Below are 19,924 nucleotides of genomic sequence, written 5' to 3'. Positions count from 1 at the left end.
GTAAAAATATGTTTATTGTTCTTTCATTGATGGGACGTGGGCATCGCTGGCTAGACCAGCATTTATTGCCCATCCCTAATTGCCCTTGAGAAGGTGGTGGTGAGCTGCCTTCTTGAGCTTTTGCAGTCCATGTGGTGCAGATACACCCACACTGCTGTCAGGTAGGCTGTTCCAAGATTTTGATGCAGCCACAGTGAAGGAACAGCCGATATATTTCCAAGTCAGGATGGCGAGTGGCTTGGAGGGGAACTTGCAGGTGCTGGTGTTCCCCTGTGTCTGTTGGAGGCAAGGGAGGCAACAAAGGTCTGGTTATGTATTTGGCACAGAGGGAAAAACGCAGCTGCGTGCTCTGCTGCCACCCTTCTGCCTGAGTAAATGCTCCTGTACCAAATACAATGGGGGAGGGCATTAAATTTTGCCCCATGTGTGAGGACACAATTGACCCTCTGGGATGTCTTCCACAGATGGGAAGCTAATGTTCTGAATTGGCTCAATGAAGCGAACATCTTAGTGGATGAGGTAACTGAATGTGGTTAGTGCTCAGTGAGTACTATGGTCCCCTTTTGGAGCCATGTTTGCAAGGGGAAAGGGCCGGAGGGTCGGGGTTGTTCTACATCTCTGTCCCCTGAGCAGCCATCCTCTCCACCGAACCCACAATTGCAGATTCCCCCAATGTGGGGTAATGGCAGGACTTTCTCCAACAACGCTGCAGGAGATCGGACCATCAGAGGGGCAAGAGGACTGAGGAGGACAAAATAATAGAAAATGAGGGTAGTTTTAAGCTAACTCATTAGACATGTATTTGATCCAAAGAGGAGTGATATAAAGTTGGTATAAAACGTGGCAAGACTGAGGATTGGGAGTAGTTCAGATTTCAGCAAAGGAAGGCAAGGAGATTTGTTTAGAGGGGAAAAACAGAATATGAGAGTAAACTTGCAAGTAACATAAAAGTGGATTGTAAAAGGCTGTATAAGAATATAAAGAGAATAAGATTAATGAAGACAAATGTAGGTTCCTCACAGCCCAAAACACGAGAATTCATATTAGAGAAGAAGGAAATGGCAGAGCAATTGAAAAATTACTTCTCTTCACAGAGGTAGATACAGATAATTTCCCAGAAATGCCAAGGAATCAAGGATCTAGTCAGAAGGAGAAATTGAAGGAAATTAGTATTACTAAAAAAATAATGCTGGAGTAATTAATGGGACTGAAGGCCAAGGAGTTCCCAAAACCTGGTAATCTACATCCCAGGACACTAAGGGAGGTGACCAAGCAAATAGTGTATTTTTTTTTGTCACCTTCCAAAATACTGTAGATTCGGGAACAGTCCCAACAGACTTGAGTGTTGTAAATGTAATCACGCTACTTAAAAAAAGGAGGGAGGGGGAAAACAGAGAATTTCAGAGCCTAATATCAATTTCTGGGGCGGCACGGTAGCACAGTGGTTAGCACTGTTGCTTCACAGCTCCAGGGACCTGGGTTCGATTCCCGGCTTGGGTCACTGTCTGTGTGGAGTTTGCACATTCTCCTCGTGTCTGCGTGGGTTTCCTCCGGGTGCTCCGGTTTCCTCCCACAGTCCAAAGATGTGCGGGTTAGGTTGATTGGCCATGCTAAAATTGCCCCTTAGTGTCCTGAGATGTGTAGGTTAGAGGTTAGATGTGCAGGTAAATGTGTAGGGGCATGGGGGTAGGGCCTGGGTGGGATTGTGGTCGGTGCAGACTCGATGGGCCGAATGGCCTGTTTCTGCACTGTAGGGTTTCTATGATTCTATGATTCTATCAGGAGTAGGGAAAATGCTATATTAAAGTGCTATATTAAAATGCTATATTAAAATGCTATATTAAAATGCTATATTAAAATGCAATATTAAATATTGTGATAACAGGACACTTAGAAAATATCAACAAGATTAGACAAAGTCAGTATGGGTTTATGAAAGGGAAATCATGTTTGACAAACCTACTGGAGTTTTTTGAGGATGTAAGGGCAGCATGGTGGCACGGTGGTTAGCACTGCTGCCTCACAGCGCCAGGGACCCAGGTTCAATTCTGGCCTCGGGTGACTGTCTATGTGGAGTTTGCACGTTCTCCTTGTGTCTGCGTGGGTTTTCTCTGGATGCTCGAGTTTCCTCCCACAGTCTAAAGATGTGCGGGTTAGGTGGATTGGCTATGCTAAATTGCCCTCTTAGTGTCAGGGGGATTAGTAGGATAAATAAATGGAGTTACCGGGATAGGACCTGGGAGGGGTAGTTGCAGACTTGATGGGCCAAATTACTTCTTTCTGCACTGTAGTGATTCTACGTAACTAGTAGAATAGATAAGGATGGACAAATTGATTTAAGCTTTGGATAAAGTGTCACATAAGAAGAAAATAGATAGATTTCTGGACTCTAAAGGTGCCAAGGGACTTGGGGAGAGTGTAGCATTGAGGATTGGATCAGCCAGGATCATAGTGAATGGCAGTACAGTATCAAAGGGCCAAATGGCCTACTCCTACTCCTATTTTCTACATTTCTGTAGAAGAAAACCAATAGGATTAGTGGATTGTAGGATTTATACATAGCCTGATGTTCTTTCTTAGACAATTATAGTGTTGTGCAAGACAGAGTTGCATAATTTGTAAGGATGTAAATATAAATTGGGGGAGGCAATGGCCTAGTGGTATTATCGCTAGACTATTAATCCAGAAACTCTGCTAATGTTCTGGGGACCCAAGTTTGAATCTCGCCACAGCAGATGGTGGAATTTGAATTCAATAAAAAAAATCTGGAATTAAGAATCTACTGATGACCATGAAACCATTGCCGATTGTCGGAAAAACTCATCTGGTTCACTAATGTTCTTTAGGGAAGGAAATCTGCCATCCTTATCTGGTCTGGCCTACATGTGATTCCCGACCCACAGCAATGTGGTTGACTCTTAACTGCCCTCGGGCAACTAGGGATGGGCAATAAATTTTAGCCAGCCCAATGCCCGTGTTCCATGAATGAATTTTTAAAAATCGTAATTTACAAAATATAAAGTAATTGCCTGGAACTTTACTGTGCTGCCTGCCATGGGAATCAGAATGGGAGAGGGGCAGACCGTGGAAAGGTCCATTGACCTCAGGTGGGACTTTACGGTTTCGGGATGAGCGAGGCCATAAAATCTCACACATAGGTTTGGAGCAGCTTATGGGGTCGTGTTCTGGTGTTGGTTAAATATTGCTTCATGAACAAGCTTATTCTTCATTCAAATATATGAACCAAACTACAAGTCAACCTTTCCATGGCCGAGATTTCCTGGCCCCACCCGTGGCGGGTTTCCCATGGCGGATGCATTGAGCCATTCAAACATCCCTTGCCTTCAGCAAGAGTGGAAGATCCAGCCTGTATAAATCTTATTCTTCTCCCAAACCCGTCTTCACAGCTGCTGTTCAGTCCTCCAGAGGTGGCTGGGACCTGTGAAGCACTGCTTCATGATGTTAGCTTCTGTTCTATTTTGCAGAGGGATCTGGATTGTTCCTGAAAGACAATATGAGTAAAAATCATTAGACAGCCATAGTAAAGGTTTCAGATCCTGGCTAGGGAATTCCTTGGAGCTGCTTCCTGTCATAACTAAGGTCACACATTCAACTCGTTTGCCAGTTTACTCATTCAATGTAATTTTTAATTGCTTCACGTGCTTATGTTAGCTTGCATTCAGTGTTGTTCACCTATCATTCTTGTACTTGGCGACCTGTACTGGCTCCTGGACGAACAATCCCTCAAATTTCCCCTCATCCTCATGTTCAGTTCCCTATGTGGTCTCACCTCTCTCTATCTCAAGGGCATTTAGGAATGGACAACAAATGTTGGCCTTGCCAGTGACACCCGCATCCCATGAAAGATTAAAACTTTATTGAAAAAGCTCAGTGCTCCGAGAACTCTGTCCTCCTCCATTTTTGGCCCAATAAGCAAACACAACTTCTTTTACCCCCTGTATCATTGATAGTCACGAGTGACTTCATCCTCCTAGGTTCTAAGTAAATTCAAAATGCTGCGGATGCTGGAAATCTGAAATAAAAACAGAAAGTGCCGGATAAACTCAGCAGGTCTGGCAGTGTCCGTGGAGAGTGTGGTGAACCATCGTTGGTTCCCACTAGATAGTACTGAGCCAGGGTCTGGCCAGTACTACAAGTATGTATATATGTTGCTGTTGGGGTTAGGGATGGGTTGTTCTACTTGTTGCTGTTGGGGTTAGGGTTGGGCTGTTACACCTTGTATTATAGTTATTGTGGTACATCCCAGTTGGGCTCCGCCTCCTGGGAGAGGTATAAAGGTCTCTGCTCTGTCTGGGACCCCTCAGTCTGGGATCCTGTATATAATTAGTAGCTTCATTGTAACAGCAAATAAAAGCCTTTATTTCCTGAGCATCTCAAGCCTCGTGTGTGATAACGCGCATCAATTTTATTTGCTGTTAAGTAAACTCTCGTCGTAAAAAAAAACGATACAGAGAGTATGGAGCAGATATTGAAACCTGAACGTCTTACACTGGATCCACGTGTGGCGGGCGCCTCTAACACCTTCGACCACTGGTTGAAATGTTTTGAGGACTACCTGGCAGCCTCCGCAGCGGTCACCACAGATGATGACAGACTCCGGGTCCTCCATGCGAGGGTAAGCGACACCGTCTACCTCGCGATCCGTGCGGCCACCGACTACACAAAGGCCCTCGAGCTTCTTAAGAAGCGTTACATTAAACCGCCAAATGAAATGCATGCTCGATACCTCTTAGCCACTCGACGACGGCAGCCCGGCGAAACGACGGAAGAATACGCCAACGAGCTCCTACAGCTAGCCAGGGGCTGTAACTGCAAAGCAGTGTCGGCAGACCAGAATATGAACGACCTCGCTCGAGATGCGTTTGTGGCGGGAATCGGATCATCTTATATCCGACTCAGACTACTGGAGCAAGGTAATCTTGACCTCACTAAGTCGATAGAACTGGCGGATATGTTGGAGACGGCCTCCAAAAGTCTAGTATTGTATCCTGAAGACCACGTGGAGACAACGTGGCAGGAGCAGTCGCTGATCCCTCCTCGTCCCTTGGGTTCGAAAAGCTGTGTGATGGCGTGCCCACACTCGGGCCTGACGACGGCAGCAGCTCCGGGCGGCCCGCGGTGTTACTTCTGTGGGGGAGCAAAGCATACTCGGCAACGGTGTCCTGCTAAAGCTGTGTTGTGCTCCGCCTGTGGTAAGAAGGGGCACTATTCGAAAGTATGCCGATCTAAAGATGCTTCTAGGAACAGCAGTGTGGCCTGAGATTCCTCGGACCCCGGTTCTTCGTCGTCGGCATCGTCGAGGGTTTTTGTCCACGTGCGAGGCCAGGACGACGCCATTATGGTCAACGGAGTCGGAGATGCGTGACCACCAGGGGTCGCTGATTTTGGCGCCATCACCCACGTGCGACCTATGGGAGCGGCCATGTTGGTCGGCACCAACCGCGAACGACCAGCAGGGGTCATCCTCGTCAATCTCAGCTGCCTGCAGTGGCGCTCATGAACCAACGGGGGCGTTGATCATCCTGGACCAGGCCAAGCCGCAGAGACTCGACAAGTCTATGATGGACATTCAGGTAAACAACCACTTGATTATTGTCTGTTTGACAGCGGGAGCACTGAGAGTTTTATCCACCCAGACGCTGTGAAGCGGTGTGGACTCCAGATTCAACCTGTCAAACAGACAATTTCTATGGCATCAAGGTCCCGGTCTGTCACCGTGCTAGGGAGTTGCGTGGTAACTTTAACGGTGCAAGGCACGGTTTACGAGCGCTTCAAGCTCCTGGTGTTGACACACCTTTGCGCGCCAATACTTCTCGGACTAAACTTCATGGTCCACTTGAAGAGTGTAACCCTACAGTACGGTGGGCCACTCCCTCCGCTTTCAGTGGGAGAACAGCAGCTTCCAAATTGCCCAACGCGCCCCGCCTGTAGCCTCTCGACGCTGAAGATTACCACACCCTCCCTGTTCCAGAATCTTGTGCCATGCTGCAAGCCCATTGCGACTAAGAGTAGGCGTTACAGCGCTGAGGATCGGATCTTCATTCGATATGAAGTTCAGCGGCTCCTCAAGGAAAGGATCATACAACCTAGCGCTAGTCCGTGGAGAGCGCAGGTCATGGTGGTCAAGAGTGGGAACAAACCCCGGATGGTCATTGACTATAGTCAGACCATTAATAGATACACGCAGCTGGATGCGTATCCCCTCCCGCGCATATCTGACATGGTCAATCAGATTGCGCAGTACCGGGTGTTCTCCACCATAGACCTCAAGTCTGCCTACCACCAACTCTATCCCCTCCCGCGCATATCTGACATGGTCAATCAGATTGCGCAGTACCGGGTGTTCTCCACCATAGACCTCAAGTCTGTCTACCACCAACTCCCCATTCGCCCAGAGGACCGACAATACACGGCTTTTGAGGTGGATGGTCGCTTGTATCACTTTCTCAGGGTTCCCTTTGGTGTCACCAATGGGGTCTCGGTCTTCCAGCGTGCTATGGACCGAATGGTGGACCAGAACGGGCTGCGGGCTACCTTCCCGTACCTGGATAACGTCACCATCTGCGGCCATGACCAGCAGGACCATGACACAAATCTCCTGAATTTCCTACGCACTGCATCTCGCCTGAATCTGACCTACAACAGGGAGAAGTGTGTATTTCGCCGTTTAGCCATCCTCGGATACGTGGTGGAAAACGGGGTCATTGGCCCTGATCCAGACCGTATGCGTCCCCTCTTTGAACTTTCCCTGCCCACTAGTGCAAAAGCACTGAGAAGATGCTTAGGCTTCTTCTCTTATTATGCACAGTGGGTTCCCAATTACGCGGACAAAGCCCGTCCGCTCATCAAGTCCACTTCTTTTCCCCTAACACCAGAGGCTCGATTGGCCTTTGATAAACTAAAAGCCGACATCGTGAAAGCTACGATGCATGCTGTTGATGAGCCCATCCATCCCCTTTCAGGTGGAGAGCGATGCATCTGATTTCGCCCTGGCCGCCACACTTAACTAGGCGGGCAGGCCCGTCGCCTTTTTTTCCCGGACCCTCCAAGGCCCCGAAATTCGGCATTCAGCGGTGGAAAAGGAGGCCCAGGCCATTGTGGAGGCCGTCAGGCACTGGCGCCATTACTTGGCGGGAAAACGGTTCACCCTGATCACGGACCAGCGGTCCGTGGCGTTCATGTTCAATAACACGCTGAGGGGCAAGATCAAGAACGACAAGATCTTGCGGTGGAGAATTGAACTCTCCACCTGTAATTATGACATCATGTATCGTCCAGGGAAACTCAATGAGCCCTCGGATGCCCTGTCGCGTGGAACATGCGCTAGTATACAGGAGGACCGTTTGCAGGCTCTCCATAATGACCTATGCCATCCTGGGGTCACTCGGCTCTATCACTTTGTAAAAGCCCACAATCTGCCCTACTCGGTGGAGGATGTCAGGTCCATAACAAGAAGCTGTCGGGTATGCGCGGAATGCAAACCGCACTTTTACTGACCTGACCGGGCACAATTAGTCAAGGCCACTCGTCCCTTCGAAAGACTGAGTGTCGACTTTAAGGGCCCCCTTCCCTCAACAGATCGGAATGTGTACTTCCTCAACATCATTGATGAGTACTCGAGATTCCCTTTTGTTATTCCCTGCTCTGATACATCCGCTGCCATGGTTATCAAGGCATTCCGTGATCTTTTCACCCTGTTCGGGTACCCCAGCTACATTCACAGCGACAGAGGCTCGTCGTTCATGAGCGATGACTTGAGGCAATACCTGCTCTCATACGGGATTGCCTCTAGTAGAACCACGAGCTACAACCCTAGGGGTAACGGACAGGTGGAACGTGAGAATGCTACAGTCTGGAAGGCTGTCTTACTGGCGTTGAAGTCAAAAAGCCTTCCAGTCTCCCGTTGGCAAGAGGTGCTCCCTGATGCGCTCCATTCCATATGCTCACTCCTGTGTACGGCAACCAGTGCTACTCCCCATGAGAGGCTGTTTTCATTCCCTCGGAAGTCTTCCTCTGGGACCTCATTACCGTCTTGGTTGACGTACTCAGGACCTGTCCTCCTGCGGCGACATGTAAGGGCCCGCAAGCCCGACCCGTTGGTCGAACAGGTCCACCTCCTCCACGCCAACCCTCAGTATGCCTATGTGGCATACCCTGACGGGCGAGAGGACACGGTCTCGATCCGAGACCTGGCGCCAGCAGGGGACGTAGAAACCCCTGTCGCTCCCATACCCCCTGTTACAAACCCCATAACTCTTGTTTCCCCTCCGGACACGGCGCGGGCAGCATCGGGACCATTACTTAACCCTTTTACTCCCGTGTACAGCTTGCCTGAGTCCAGAGGATGGTCGCCACTTCAGGGCGTGTCGGAACTCAACGGATTATCATCACCTCGGGGTCAACCGGCCCGTGAGACGGTGGAGGAACCGTTGGACATCGCCTTGGGGAGAACGCCACCGCAAGTGCCTACTCAGGTGTCATCGCCGGTGTTGAGGAGGTCACAACGACGGTGCGGTCCCCCTGACCGTCTGAACTTATAGACTGATGACAAATTATTCTGGGTTTTTTTTGTACCCCGCCGGCCTTTGTCTTCAAAGGAGGGGTGAATGTGGTGAACCATTGTTGGTTCCCACTAGATAGTACTGAGCCAGGGTCTGGCCAGTACTACAAGTATGTATATATGTTGCTGTTGGGGTTAGGGATGGGCTGTTACACCTTGTATTATAGTTATTGTGGTACATCCCAGTCGGGCTCCGCCGCCTGGGAGAGGTATAAAGGTCTCTGCTCTGTCTGGGACCCCTCAGTCTGGGATCGTGTATATAATTAGTAGCTTCGTTGTAACAGCAAATAAAAGCCTTTATTTCCTGAGCATCTCAAGCCTCGTGTGTGATAATGCGCATCAGAGAGTTAACACTTTGAGTCTGTATGACTCTCCTTCTGAACTGGTGAGAGGTAGAAATATAATGGATGACATAATTGGAGAGGAGGGGTGGAGGAGGTGGGGCAGAATAGAAGGTCAGGGATAGGTCAGAGCCAAGGAAAGTTTGACAAAGAAGTCATGGACACAAAACAAAGGGAGTGTTAATGGTCGCATTCAGGATTAAAGGAGTGCTAAAGATAAGATAGAAGAATATGTTACTAGGAGAACAAAGATTAGTGCTCAGTGACACCAAAGCTGAAGAACAAGTGACAGATGGCACTGTGGGGGTGTGTGTGGAGGGGTGGGGGGGACAAGCCAAGGAAACAAAAAACAAAAAGGGGGTCAAGGTGGAGGGGAAAGTTCACGGTCTAAAGTTGTTGAACTCAATGTTGAGTCCAGAAGGCACTGTTAACACTTCTTTTGTTCTTAATGCCACCATTAACACTCCCTTTGTCTCTTGCCAGTGACATCTTTGTCAATCTCTCCTTAGCCCTGACCTATCCCTGATCTTCTATTCTGCCCCACCTGCTCCACCTCCCCCCCCCCTCCCCCCCACTCCAACTATAAAATCCATCATGTTTATATCTCTCTCTGAAGAGTAATATGGATTAAATTTTTTCTCTCTCCACAGATGCTGCCAGACCTGCTGAGTTTATCAGCATTTTCTGTTCTTTATATCTAGATCTTAAGTTCTGGGTTGCCTCCTTGAAACCTCCTCTGTTGTGAGGCTTCTTAAAAAGCTGCCGCTTGGCTTTTGGTCACTGCTCCTCACGTCTCCTCCTTTAACCCAGTATCTGGTTTTGGTTTGATTAAGGGACTGTGAAACACCTTGTGATGTTTTACTACATTAAAGGGGCTCTCAAAATGCAAGGTGTTGTTGTATAAAAGGGTCTGTATTGTCGTGATGGTGAAATTAGCTTGACAAAACTGGCTGAATGTTTTACTTGAATGTTTTGAAGAGGTGACCAAAGCAGTAGACAGAGGAATTTTTTTAATATGTGAAGTTCTAAGAGGCAGTTGATAAAGGCCTTCAGAAGAGAATGTTCACTAAAGTTAAAATGCATGGAATCAAAGTCAGATTATTGGCCTGATAAGATCATTGGTTGTGTGGCAAGATTCAGAGAGTAGGGAGAACTGATGGGTACTCTGATTGGCAAGGTGTAACTATTGGTGTCCCACAAGGATCTATGTTGGGCCTCAATTATTCTTCATATTCACTAACAAGTTGGATGATGGGCCAGAAAACCATGTATCCAAATGTGCTGATGAAACAAAGATAAGCAGCTTTGCAGGAAAGGGAGGGGGGGGTGGGGGGGGGGGGATTGAATTTACAAAGAGATGTTAGTAGATTAAATGAAGGAGCAAAACCGTAGCAGATAGATTTCAATATAGGCAAATGTGAGGTCCACTTTGAACCTCAAAAGGATAGAACAGGGTGCTATCTAAATGAAGAAAAGCTAGAAACAGTGAAGGTCCAAAGGGGTTTGGGGATCCAGGTACATAAAACATTACAACGGCCTGAATAGGGACAAAGATTTAAAAAAGGCTAATGCAATGATGGCCTTTAATATCTAGAGGAACAATATATAAGATGGTAGAAGTCATACTTCAGCGATCCCCGGTTAAATCACACATGGAGTACTGTGGACAGCTCAGAACACCACAACTTAGGAAGAAAATATTGGCCTGAGAGGGAGTGCAACGTAGAGTTATTAGAATGATACTGGGACTCCAAGAGTTAAATTTCGGGGAAACATCACACAAACTAGTGTTGAATTCCTCGGAATGTAAAAGACTTAGGGTAGGGGTGAGTTGATTAAAGTTTTCAAGATGATAAGGGGAACAGACACAGGATTGATCGAGAAAGACTATTTCTGCTGGTTGGGGAGACTAGGGGATGGGATTTTCCAGCTCTTTCCACCAATGGGATCTTCCAGACCCGCCAAAGTCGATCCCCCCCCCCCCCCCCTCTTCTCCACCCCGGAAGGTTCCAGCGGCAGAGTGAGTGAGTCATGCAGAAGCCCGTAGACTTTGGTGGGACCAGTCAATGGTTCACCGCTTCCCCAGGGGGAAACCCACCAATGGGTGCCAAAAACCCCAAATCCCAGAAGTGGGGCAAAGTTAGAAATTTGGTGGCAGACATTTCAGGAATGAGAGAAGAAACATGCAAAGGGTGGTCTCCAACAAATGACAATTGATAATGGATGAATTTCACATTTTAAATCTGTGATTGATAGATTTTTGTTATCCAAAGTTACGGAAGAATATGGGACAAAGATGGATTATATGGAGTCAGGTCATAGGTCAGCCATTATTTTACCGAATGGCGGAATAAGCCTATTCCTGTCTCTATGCTCCTCTGAGAAATTTCCATGGTTCTGTTTTATTAAGAGATGTCTTTAATACTTTCCAACTCACCAAACACGACATCTGCGTTGATTCAAGTAATTCAGAATCCTTGGAAATAAAAACAACAGATGTTAGGAACACGCATGCAATCAAGAACTGGATTTTCAGTAGCAGGAAGAAAGATTATCCAATAGATAAAGGGCCAAGAATTAATGCTGATTTTGGACTTAACAATAATATCAGTGCTATGGCCTGAGACACCTTCCGTCAAATGCCTCAGTCAGATAAGGTGGCCAATTTGCTCTTACATTTTCCTGACAATTTGCACCACACGTCACCCTTTCTACATATAAGAATTACACAGGCCGCAATATTTACAGAGAGGGAATGGTTACGGTGGGGAGGGGGTTATGTGTTGTAGCCTGATGGGTATTCGTAAAGACACCAGCAAGGTGAAGACACCAGCAAAGCCTGATGGTTTGTGGTGACCCACTGTAACTACATGTGTATGTCTGGACACACCCATTATGCACCTGGCCCGAGACTCCTCCCTTTCCACCTGAGACTCCTCCCTTTCCACCTGAGACTCCTCCCTTTCCACCTGAGCGAGGTATAAAGGTGATGGTTCCTCCTCCTCGCCTCAGTCTGGGCCAGGTTAGCTACAAAGGTGTGCTCCTGTTCTTTGCGAATAAAAGCCTGTTAAGCTCACTCACTCGCTGGAGTCCTCATATCGTGATTGATAGTGCATCATGGTTAAAAGGGCAAACTCTGTATCAGGCGAAGGACTGTGGGAGCAGCAAAGAAAAGGATGGGCAGCTATGGAGCAAACATGGGAATTGACTGGACAGTGGCTGTTGCTATGCCTTGAACAGACAGTGATTGAACACAGATCCCTGTGTGCCGTGTTCCTGAGAATTATGACCTCCTGGCAGAGGTACGACTCTTCGTATTCGTGACCAAAAAGGCAGTGTTTGATTGCCTGTCCTGTGAGTTTGTCACTGGAAGCACAATCAATGCTAACACGATCTCTATAAGGAGGAGAGACAAAGAGTCATCGGCAGCAGTAACCCGGGATTAACCACTGTTGAAGCAAGCCCCCAGGCATGGGACTTAGAGACATCAAAACAAAACCCATCCACAGGGAATCTGATCATTTTGCCTCGTCAAGGGTAATATTGCTAAGTTTCAGTCCGAAGCTTGGATATTTTGTGAAGTTTTGACAATATTCAAATAGTTGTGTGTAGAACGGAGTAGGTCAAAGGTTAGATAATCTGTGTGCAATGAAGTATATCAGAGACTAGTTAGTTTGTGTATAATGAAATGTGGTGCCTGGTGCAATTTTGTGGTAACTGGGGTGAAGTATAATAAAGGAGATGTGTTGTACGATAATTTGAGAGTTTGAGTGTCTTTGTGCACAGTGTCAGTTGACCCGGGTTCAAGGGCAACAGTGTGTTATGGGCAGGATGTGTGGGGATGTGTGTTATGGGGATGGGTGGGGGTGGTGAGGGTGTGTGTTACAGGGTTGGGGGGGGGGTGGGGGTGTGTGTTACGGGGATGGGGGTGTGTGGGGGTGTGTGTTATGGGGATGGGGGTGTGGGGGTGTATGTTATGGGGATGGGGGTGGGAGTGTGTGTTACGGGGATGGGGGGGTGTGGGGGTGTGTGTTACGGAGATGGAGGGGTGGGGGTGTGTGTTACAGGTGGGGAGGTGGGGGTGTGTGTTACGGGGATGGGGGTGTGGGGGTGTGTTAAGGGGATGGGGGTGTGGGGGTGTGTGTTAAGGGGATGGGGGTGTGGGGGTGTGTTAAGGGTGTGGGGGTGTGTGTTACGGAGATGGGGGATGGGGATGTGTGTTACAGGGATGGGGGGGTGAGTTCCGGGGATGGGGAGGTGGGGGGATGTGTTACCGAGATGGAGGGGGTGGGGTGTGTGTTACGGGGATGTGGTGGTGGGAGGGTGTGTTACGGGGATGGGGGTGTGGGGGTGTGTGTTATGGGCGGGGGGTGGGGGTGTGTGTTACGAGGATGAGGGGGTGGGGGTGTGTGTTACGGGGATGTGGTGGTGGGGGGGTGTGCTATGGGCGGGGGGTGGGGGTGCATGTTACGGGAATGGGGGTGGGGGTGTGTGTAACGGGTGGGGGCTGGGGGTGTGTGTTACGAGGATGGGGGTGGGGGTGTGTGTTAGGGGTGGGGGCTGGTGGTGGGGGTGTGTGTTACGGGGATGAGGGGGTGGGGATGTGTGTTACGGGCAGGGGTGTGGGGGTGTGTGTTACGGGGATGGGGGTGCGTGTTACGGGCGGGGGTTGGGGGTGTGTGTTACGGGGATGAGGGGGTGGGGGTGTGCATTATAGGCAGCGTTTGGGTTGGGGCATGTGTTACGGACGGGGGGGGGGGGGGGGGGGGGGGTGTATAGGTGGTAACTCACAAATGGAAATGTGGAGAACCTGTCAGGTTTAATTGGTGGCTCATTTTTAATTTCTTTGATTTTGCCGCTGAAGTCACAGATAGTTAACTGTGAGGGGTCAAACAGCACAAATTCACTCTCAACATTCACACGACTGTATAGAGTCACAATCTACTCCCCAACCCCCCATCCCCGCCATATCACAAGAAGGGAAGCTGAAAGGGGATATTACTGGGGATTGACTTTGGTACTGAGGAACCTCACTCACTGCATGTTGAGGAATTTGGCTTACATATCTGCAAGTTGCTGTCTTTGGACTGAGGGCAGATGTGTTGGCTTGCAGTCAGCTCACGCTCCAAATATCGAGAGGCTTAGTTTTTGATTTGATTTATTATTGTCACATGTATTAACATACAGTGAAATGTATTGTTTCTTGCGCGCTATACAGACAAAGCATACCGTTCATAGAGAACGAAAGGAGAGAGTGCAGAATGTAGTGTTACAGTCAGAGCTAGGGTGTAGAGAAAGATAGCATTGGAAAGAGATAGGATCAGGCAGGCTAGGAAAGTGTTTCTCTGGAGTAAAGGGAAATACAGTGTCATCAGGGAGGAAATTAGGCGGCTAAATTGGAAGGAGGCATTCTTGGGGAAAAGTACCGAAGGAAAGTGGAGGATTTTCAAGGAATGTTTGTCTGGAGCTCTGCATGACAACGTTCCGATGAGACAGGGGGGTGTTGGTAGGGTACGGGAACCGTGGTGCACGAAGGTTGTGATGAACCTGGTGAATAAGAAAAGAGAGGCGTACAGAAGGTTCAGAGAGCTAGGAGGTGTTAAGGATTTAGAGGAGTATACGGGATGTAGGAAGGAGCTTAAGAAGGAAATTAGGAGAGCGAGAAGGGGTCATGAGAAGGCCTTGGCGGGTAAGATTAAGGAGAATCCCAAGGCTTTCTACAAATATGTCAAGAGTAAAAGGATGAGATGTGAAGGCATAGGACCCTTAAAAGGTGAAGGGGGAAAAGTTTGTGCGGAACCGTTAGAAATGGCGGAGGTGCTTAATGAATACTTTACCTCGGTATTCACGGTGGAAAGGGATCTGGGTGGTTGTACTGCTGGTTTGCGGTGGACAGAAAGGATCGAGCATGTGGACATAAAGAAAGAGGATGTGTTGGAACTATTGAATGGCATCAAGGTTGGTAAGTCGCCGGGACCGGATGGGATATACCCCAGGTTACTGTGGGAGGCGAGGGAGGAGATTGCGGAGCCTTTGGCGATGATCTTTGCATCGTCGATGGAGACGGGAGAGGTTCCGGAGGATTGGAGGATTGCAGATGTGGTCCCTATATTCAAGAAAGGGAACAGGGACAGCCCGGGAAATTACCGACCGGTGAGTCTAACCTCAGTGGTTGGTAAGTTGATGGAGAGGATCCTGAGAGACAGGATTTATGATCATCTAGAGAAGTTTAGTATGATCAAAAGTAGTCAGCACGGCTTTGTCAAGGGCAGGTCGTGCCTTACGAGCCTGGTTGAGTTCTTTGAAAATGTGACCAAACACATTGACGAAGGAAGAGCGGTGGATGTGGTCTATATGGACTTCAGCAAGGCGTTCGATAAGGTCCCCCATGCAAGACTTCTTGAGAAAGTGAGAGGGCATGGGATCCAAGGGGCTGTTGCCTTGTGGATCCAGAACTGGCTTGCCTGCAGAAGGCAGAGAGTGGCTGTGGAGGGGTCTTTCTCTGCATGGAGGTCAGTGACCAGTGGAGTGCCCCAGGGATCTGTTCTGGGACCCTTGCTGTTTGTCATTTTCATAAATGACCTGGATGAGGAAGTGGAGGGATGGGTTAGTAAGTTTGCTGACGACACCAAGGTAGGTGGAGTTGTGGATAGTTTGGAGGGATGTCAGAAGTTGCAGCGAGACATAGATAGAATGCAAGACTGGGCGGAGAAGTGGCAGATGGACTTCAACCCGGATAAGTGTGTGGTGATCCATTTTGGCAGATCCAATGGGATGAAGCAGCAGTATAATATGAAGGGTACCATTCTTAGCAGTGTAGAGGATCAGAAGGACCTTGGGGTCCGGGTCCATAGGACTCTTAAATCGGCCTCGCAGGTGGAGGATGCGGTCAAGAAGGCGTACGGCGTACTGGCCTTCATTAATCGAGGGATTGAGTTTAGGAGTCGGGAGATAATGCTGCAGCTTTATAGGACCCTGGTTAGACCCCACTTGGAGTACTGCGCGCAGTTCTGGTCACCTCATTACAGGAAAGACGTTGAAGCCATTGAAAGGGTGCAGAGGAGATTTACAAGGATGTTGCCTGGATTGGGGGGCATGCCTTATGAGGATAGGTTGAGGGAGCTTGGTCTCTTCTCCCTGGAGAGACGAGGGATGAGAGGTGACCTGATAGAGGTTTACAAGATGTTGAGAGGTCTGGATAGGGTAGACTCTCAGAGGCTATTTCCAAGGGCTGAAATGGTTGCTACGAGAGGACACAGGTTTAAGGTGCTGGGGGGTAGGTACAGAGGAGATGTCAGGGGTAAGTTTTTCACTCAGAGGGTGGTGGGTGAGTGGAATCGGCTGACGTCGGTGGTGGTGGAGGCAAACTCGTTGGGGTCTTTTAAGAGACTTCTGGATGAGTACATGGGATTTAATGGGATTGAGGGCTATAGATAGGCCTAGAGGTGGGGATGTGATCGGCGCAACTTGTGGGCCGAAGGGCCTGTTTGTGCTGTGGCTTTCTATGTTCTATGTTCTATGTTAACTTCATGCAAGGTAAGTCCATTCAAAAGTCTGACAGTAGCAGGGAAGAAGCTGTTCTTGAGTCGGTTGGTACGTGACCTCAGACTTTTGTATCTTTTTCCCAACGGAAGAAGGTGGAATAGAGAATGTCCGGGGTGTGTGGTGCCCTTAATTATGCTGGCTGCTTTGCCGAGGCAGCGGGAAGTGTAGACAGAGTCAATGGATGGGAGGCTGGTTTGCCTGATGGATTAGGCTACATTCACAACCTTTTGTAGTTCCTTGCAGTCTTGGGCAGAGCAGGAGCCATACCAAGCTGTGATACAATCAGAAAGAATGCTTTCTATGGTGCATCTGTAAAAGTTGGTGAGAGTCGTAGCTGACATGCAAAATTTCCATAGTCTTCTGAGAAAGTAGAGTTTCCAAATAAGCTGATTGGAAGGACACAAATCTTTCTTACCCTTTGTCACTATTTTCCTGTTCATTTTTCTCTTCTCTCCTGAAGATATTGACTTCTTGTGGTGGGGAAAGGGGCGGGGGGGGGTGTGGTCAGGTTCCACAGACACCGACTTTCCTCTTGTGTCTTACGCACATGCACACAGGAGATAGTAACAGTACCTGGCCGGGGGGTGGGGGATTGATGGCGCAGACGCCTGGGTACCAGAAGGTAGTGCCAAACATATGTGCAAGTGCTGTTAATGACTCAGCAATTTTCCTTTCATTCAGCAGCCGAGATATGCCGATCAAGGAACCTCAAATTAATTGTCCTATCTGGGTGTAGCTCCAATAACACTCAAGAAGCTTGACACCATCAAAGCAGCCCGTTTGATTGGCACCACATCCATAAGCATCCACTCCCTCCATCACCGACGCTCAGTAGCAGCAGTGTGTACTACCTACAAGATATACTTGCAGCAATTCACCAAAGATCCTTAGACAGCACCTTCCAAACCCACAACCACTTCCATCTAGAAGGGCAACTGCAGCAGATACATGGGAACACCACCAACTGCAAGTTCCCCTCCAACCCACTCACCATCCAGACTTGGAAATATATTGCTGTTCCTTCACAGTCACTGGGTCAAGATCCTGGAATTCCCCCCCCACCCCCCAAAAACTGCAGCGATTCAAGAAGGCAGCTCACCACCACCTTCTCAAGGGCAACTAGGGATGGGCAATAAATGCTGGCGCAGCCAGCGATGTCCATGTCCCACAAATTAATAAAAAAAACCTGGCACCCTTTCCCCCCAGGGGTTATACTTACCTTTGTGCCCCCGACAGGTGCCTTTCACCTTGTTCATGTTTTTCAAAAATTGTTGTTAAACTCTTCATCCTGATGTCACTCAGGTAAGGGGGGCACTTTCTAATGTGGGGCAGAGCGGCGGGGGGGGGGGGGGGGGGCGGGGTGGGGACAGATGGTGGGGAATCCCTTTAATTGTTTTATCATTTATGGAAATGAAATTCCTGCCCTTCACTTCATTACATCACCGGCGAGAGGGCGGAGAAAATCCGGACATTGAGATCACACCGGCAAGATTCTCGTTTTCCGAATCTCACGGGATTATGCACCCATGTCGCTGTTTGTGCTCATGGCAAAAGCGGGTGCGAAATCGCCACTAATATTTGAGATGTGGTATCACTAATGCCCAGTATAACTGAAGCATAAAATCCTTATTTATATGTTAAATTCCTCTCGTAATAAAGGATAGCATTCCATTTGCCTTCCTAATTAATGGTCACCCTATTATAGAAAGGATATTATTAAACTAGAAAGAGTGCAGAAAAGATTTACTCGGATGCTACCGGGACTTGATGGATTGAGTTATAAGGAGAGGCTGGATAGATTTTTTTCTCTGGAGCGTAGGAGGCTGAGGGTTGACCTTATCGAGGTCTATAAAATAATGAGGGGCATAGACAAGGTAGATAGCCAATATCTTTTCCCAAAGGTAGGGGAGTCTAAAACTAGAGGGCATAGATTTAAGGTGAGAGGGGAGAGATACAAAAGGGTCCAGAGGGGCAATTCTTTCACACAGAGGGTGGTGAGTGTCTGGAACAAGCTGCCAGAGGTAGTAGTAGAGGCGGGCACAATTTTGTCTTTTAAAAAGCATTTAGATAGTTACATGAGTAAGATGAGTATAGAGGGATATGGGCCAAATGTGGGCAATTGGGACTAGCTTAGTGATTAAAATAAAGGGCGGCGTGAACAAGTTGGGCCGATAAAGGATATTTCTTCCATCTGTATTAGTTTGAAGAAAGAAACAGGGTAGAGAGTTGGGCAACAGCCAGCAGCCTAAGTCAAGAGAAGCTGAAGGAATCTGGGACATCCAGAGTTCATGACAGGCACTTTATAAATGCAAATCTTTCCTGGTGTGTGAAGGCTTAAAAAATGAACATTTTTTTCTTCTTGGCAAATGGTGCACAGGGGTTTCCAAAGTTTGCAAGGTTCCAAGGTTTCCAAACTGTGTCTGCAGGTGAAGGCTGAATGACTGCCACTCTAGTCTGTAAGAATCCATGCTTCCCCATAAAAACCTCATCACTTTGGAGAGTGTTCAAAAATACCCACAGGCAGCATTGTAGGACGATTCTTAAAACAGATGCAAAACATATATGCAAGTGCTGCTAATGACTCAGCAATTTTCCTTTCATTCAGCAGCTGAGACATGCAGATCAAGAAACCTCAAATTAATTGTCACATCTGCATTAAATTTAATGGGTTCAAGAATAAACTGAAGAAATATGGACAGATTTAAAACTGCAGTGGGAAGTGTGGATGGGTCTCTGGGAAGGCAGTGGCATAGTGATATTGTCACCAGACTAGTAATCCCGACCCAGGGTAATGCTCTGGGACCCGGGTTCGAATCTCACCACAGCAGATGGTGAAATTTGAATTCAATAAAAATATGGAATTTAAAAGTCTGATGATGACCATTGTCGATTGTTGCAAAAACCCATCTGTTTCACTAAGTAAATGGTTAGGTGCATTGACCCAAATGAGCCCAGACAGGTGGTCGATGTTTCAGTAGGGGAGCAGTTCGGGAACAGTGACCACAATTCAGTAAGCTTTAAGGTACTGATGGATAAAGAAAAGTGTAGTCCTCAAGTTAAGGTGCTATATTGGGGGAAGGCTAATTACAACAATATTAGACAGGAACTGAAGAATGTAGATTGGGGGCAGATGTTTGAGGGCAAATCAACATCTGGCATGTGGGAGGCTTTCAAGTGTGAGTTTTAAGGGATTCAGCACCGGCACATTCCTGTAAGGATACGTGTGGCAAGTTTTGGGAACCTTGGATAATGAGAGATATTGTGAGCCTAGTCAAAGAGAAAAAGGAAGCATTTGTCAAAGCTAGGAGGCTGGGAACACACGAAGCAAGTGTGGAAAGTAGAAAGAAACTTAAGCAAGGAGTAAGGAGGGCTAAAAGGGGTCACGAAAAAGCATTGGCCAGCAGGATTAAGGAAAATCCCAAGGCTTTTTATACATATGTAAAGAGCAAGAGGGTAG

At 48.0% G+C, this 19,924-nt stretch overlaps 1 protein-coding gene across 1 annotated transcript in view; it reads right to left on the bottom strand.

Annotated features, from left to right (window-relative positions):
- Positions 1 to 2,467: 2,467 nt before the first annotated feature.
- LOC144480033 (uncharacterized) overlaps positions 2,468 to 19,924 on the bottom strand; it is a 77,613-nt gene continuing 60,156 nt past the window's right edge. The window contains exons 7-8 of the mRNA XM_078199186.1: positions 11,360 to 11,398; positions 2,468 to 3,502 (exon numbers count right to left, since the gene is read on the bottom strand). Coding sequence (XP_078055312.1) covers positions 3,475 to 3,502; positions 11,360 to 11,398 — 67 coding nt within the window. The 3' untranslated portion in view covers positions 2,468 to 3,474. The remainder of the gene's footprint in view (positions 3,503 to 11,359; positions 11,399 to 19,924) is intronic.

The sequence above is a fragment of the Mustelus asterias genome, chromosome 27, assembly GCF_964213995.1.
Source record: "Mustelus asterias chromosome 27, sMusAst1.hap1.1, whole genome shotgun sequence".
NCBI lineage: Eukaryota > Metazoa > Chordata > Chondrichthyes > Carcharhiniformes > Triakidae > Mustelus > Mustelus asterias.
Note: the sequence above shows the minus strand (reverse complement) of the source record. Positions and strands in the feature narration are given on the sequence as shown.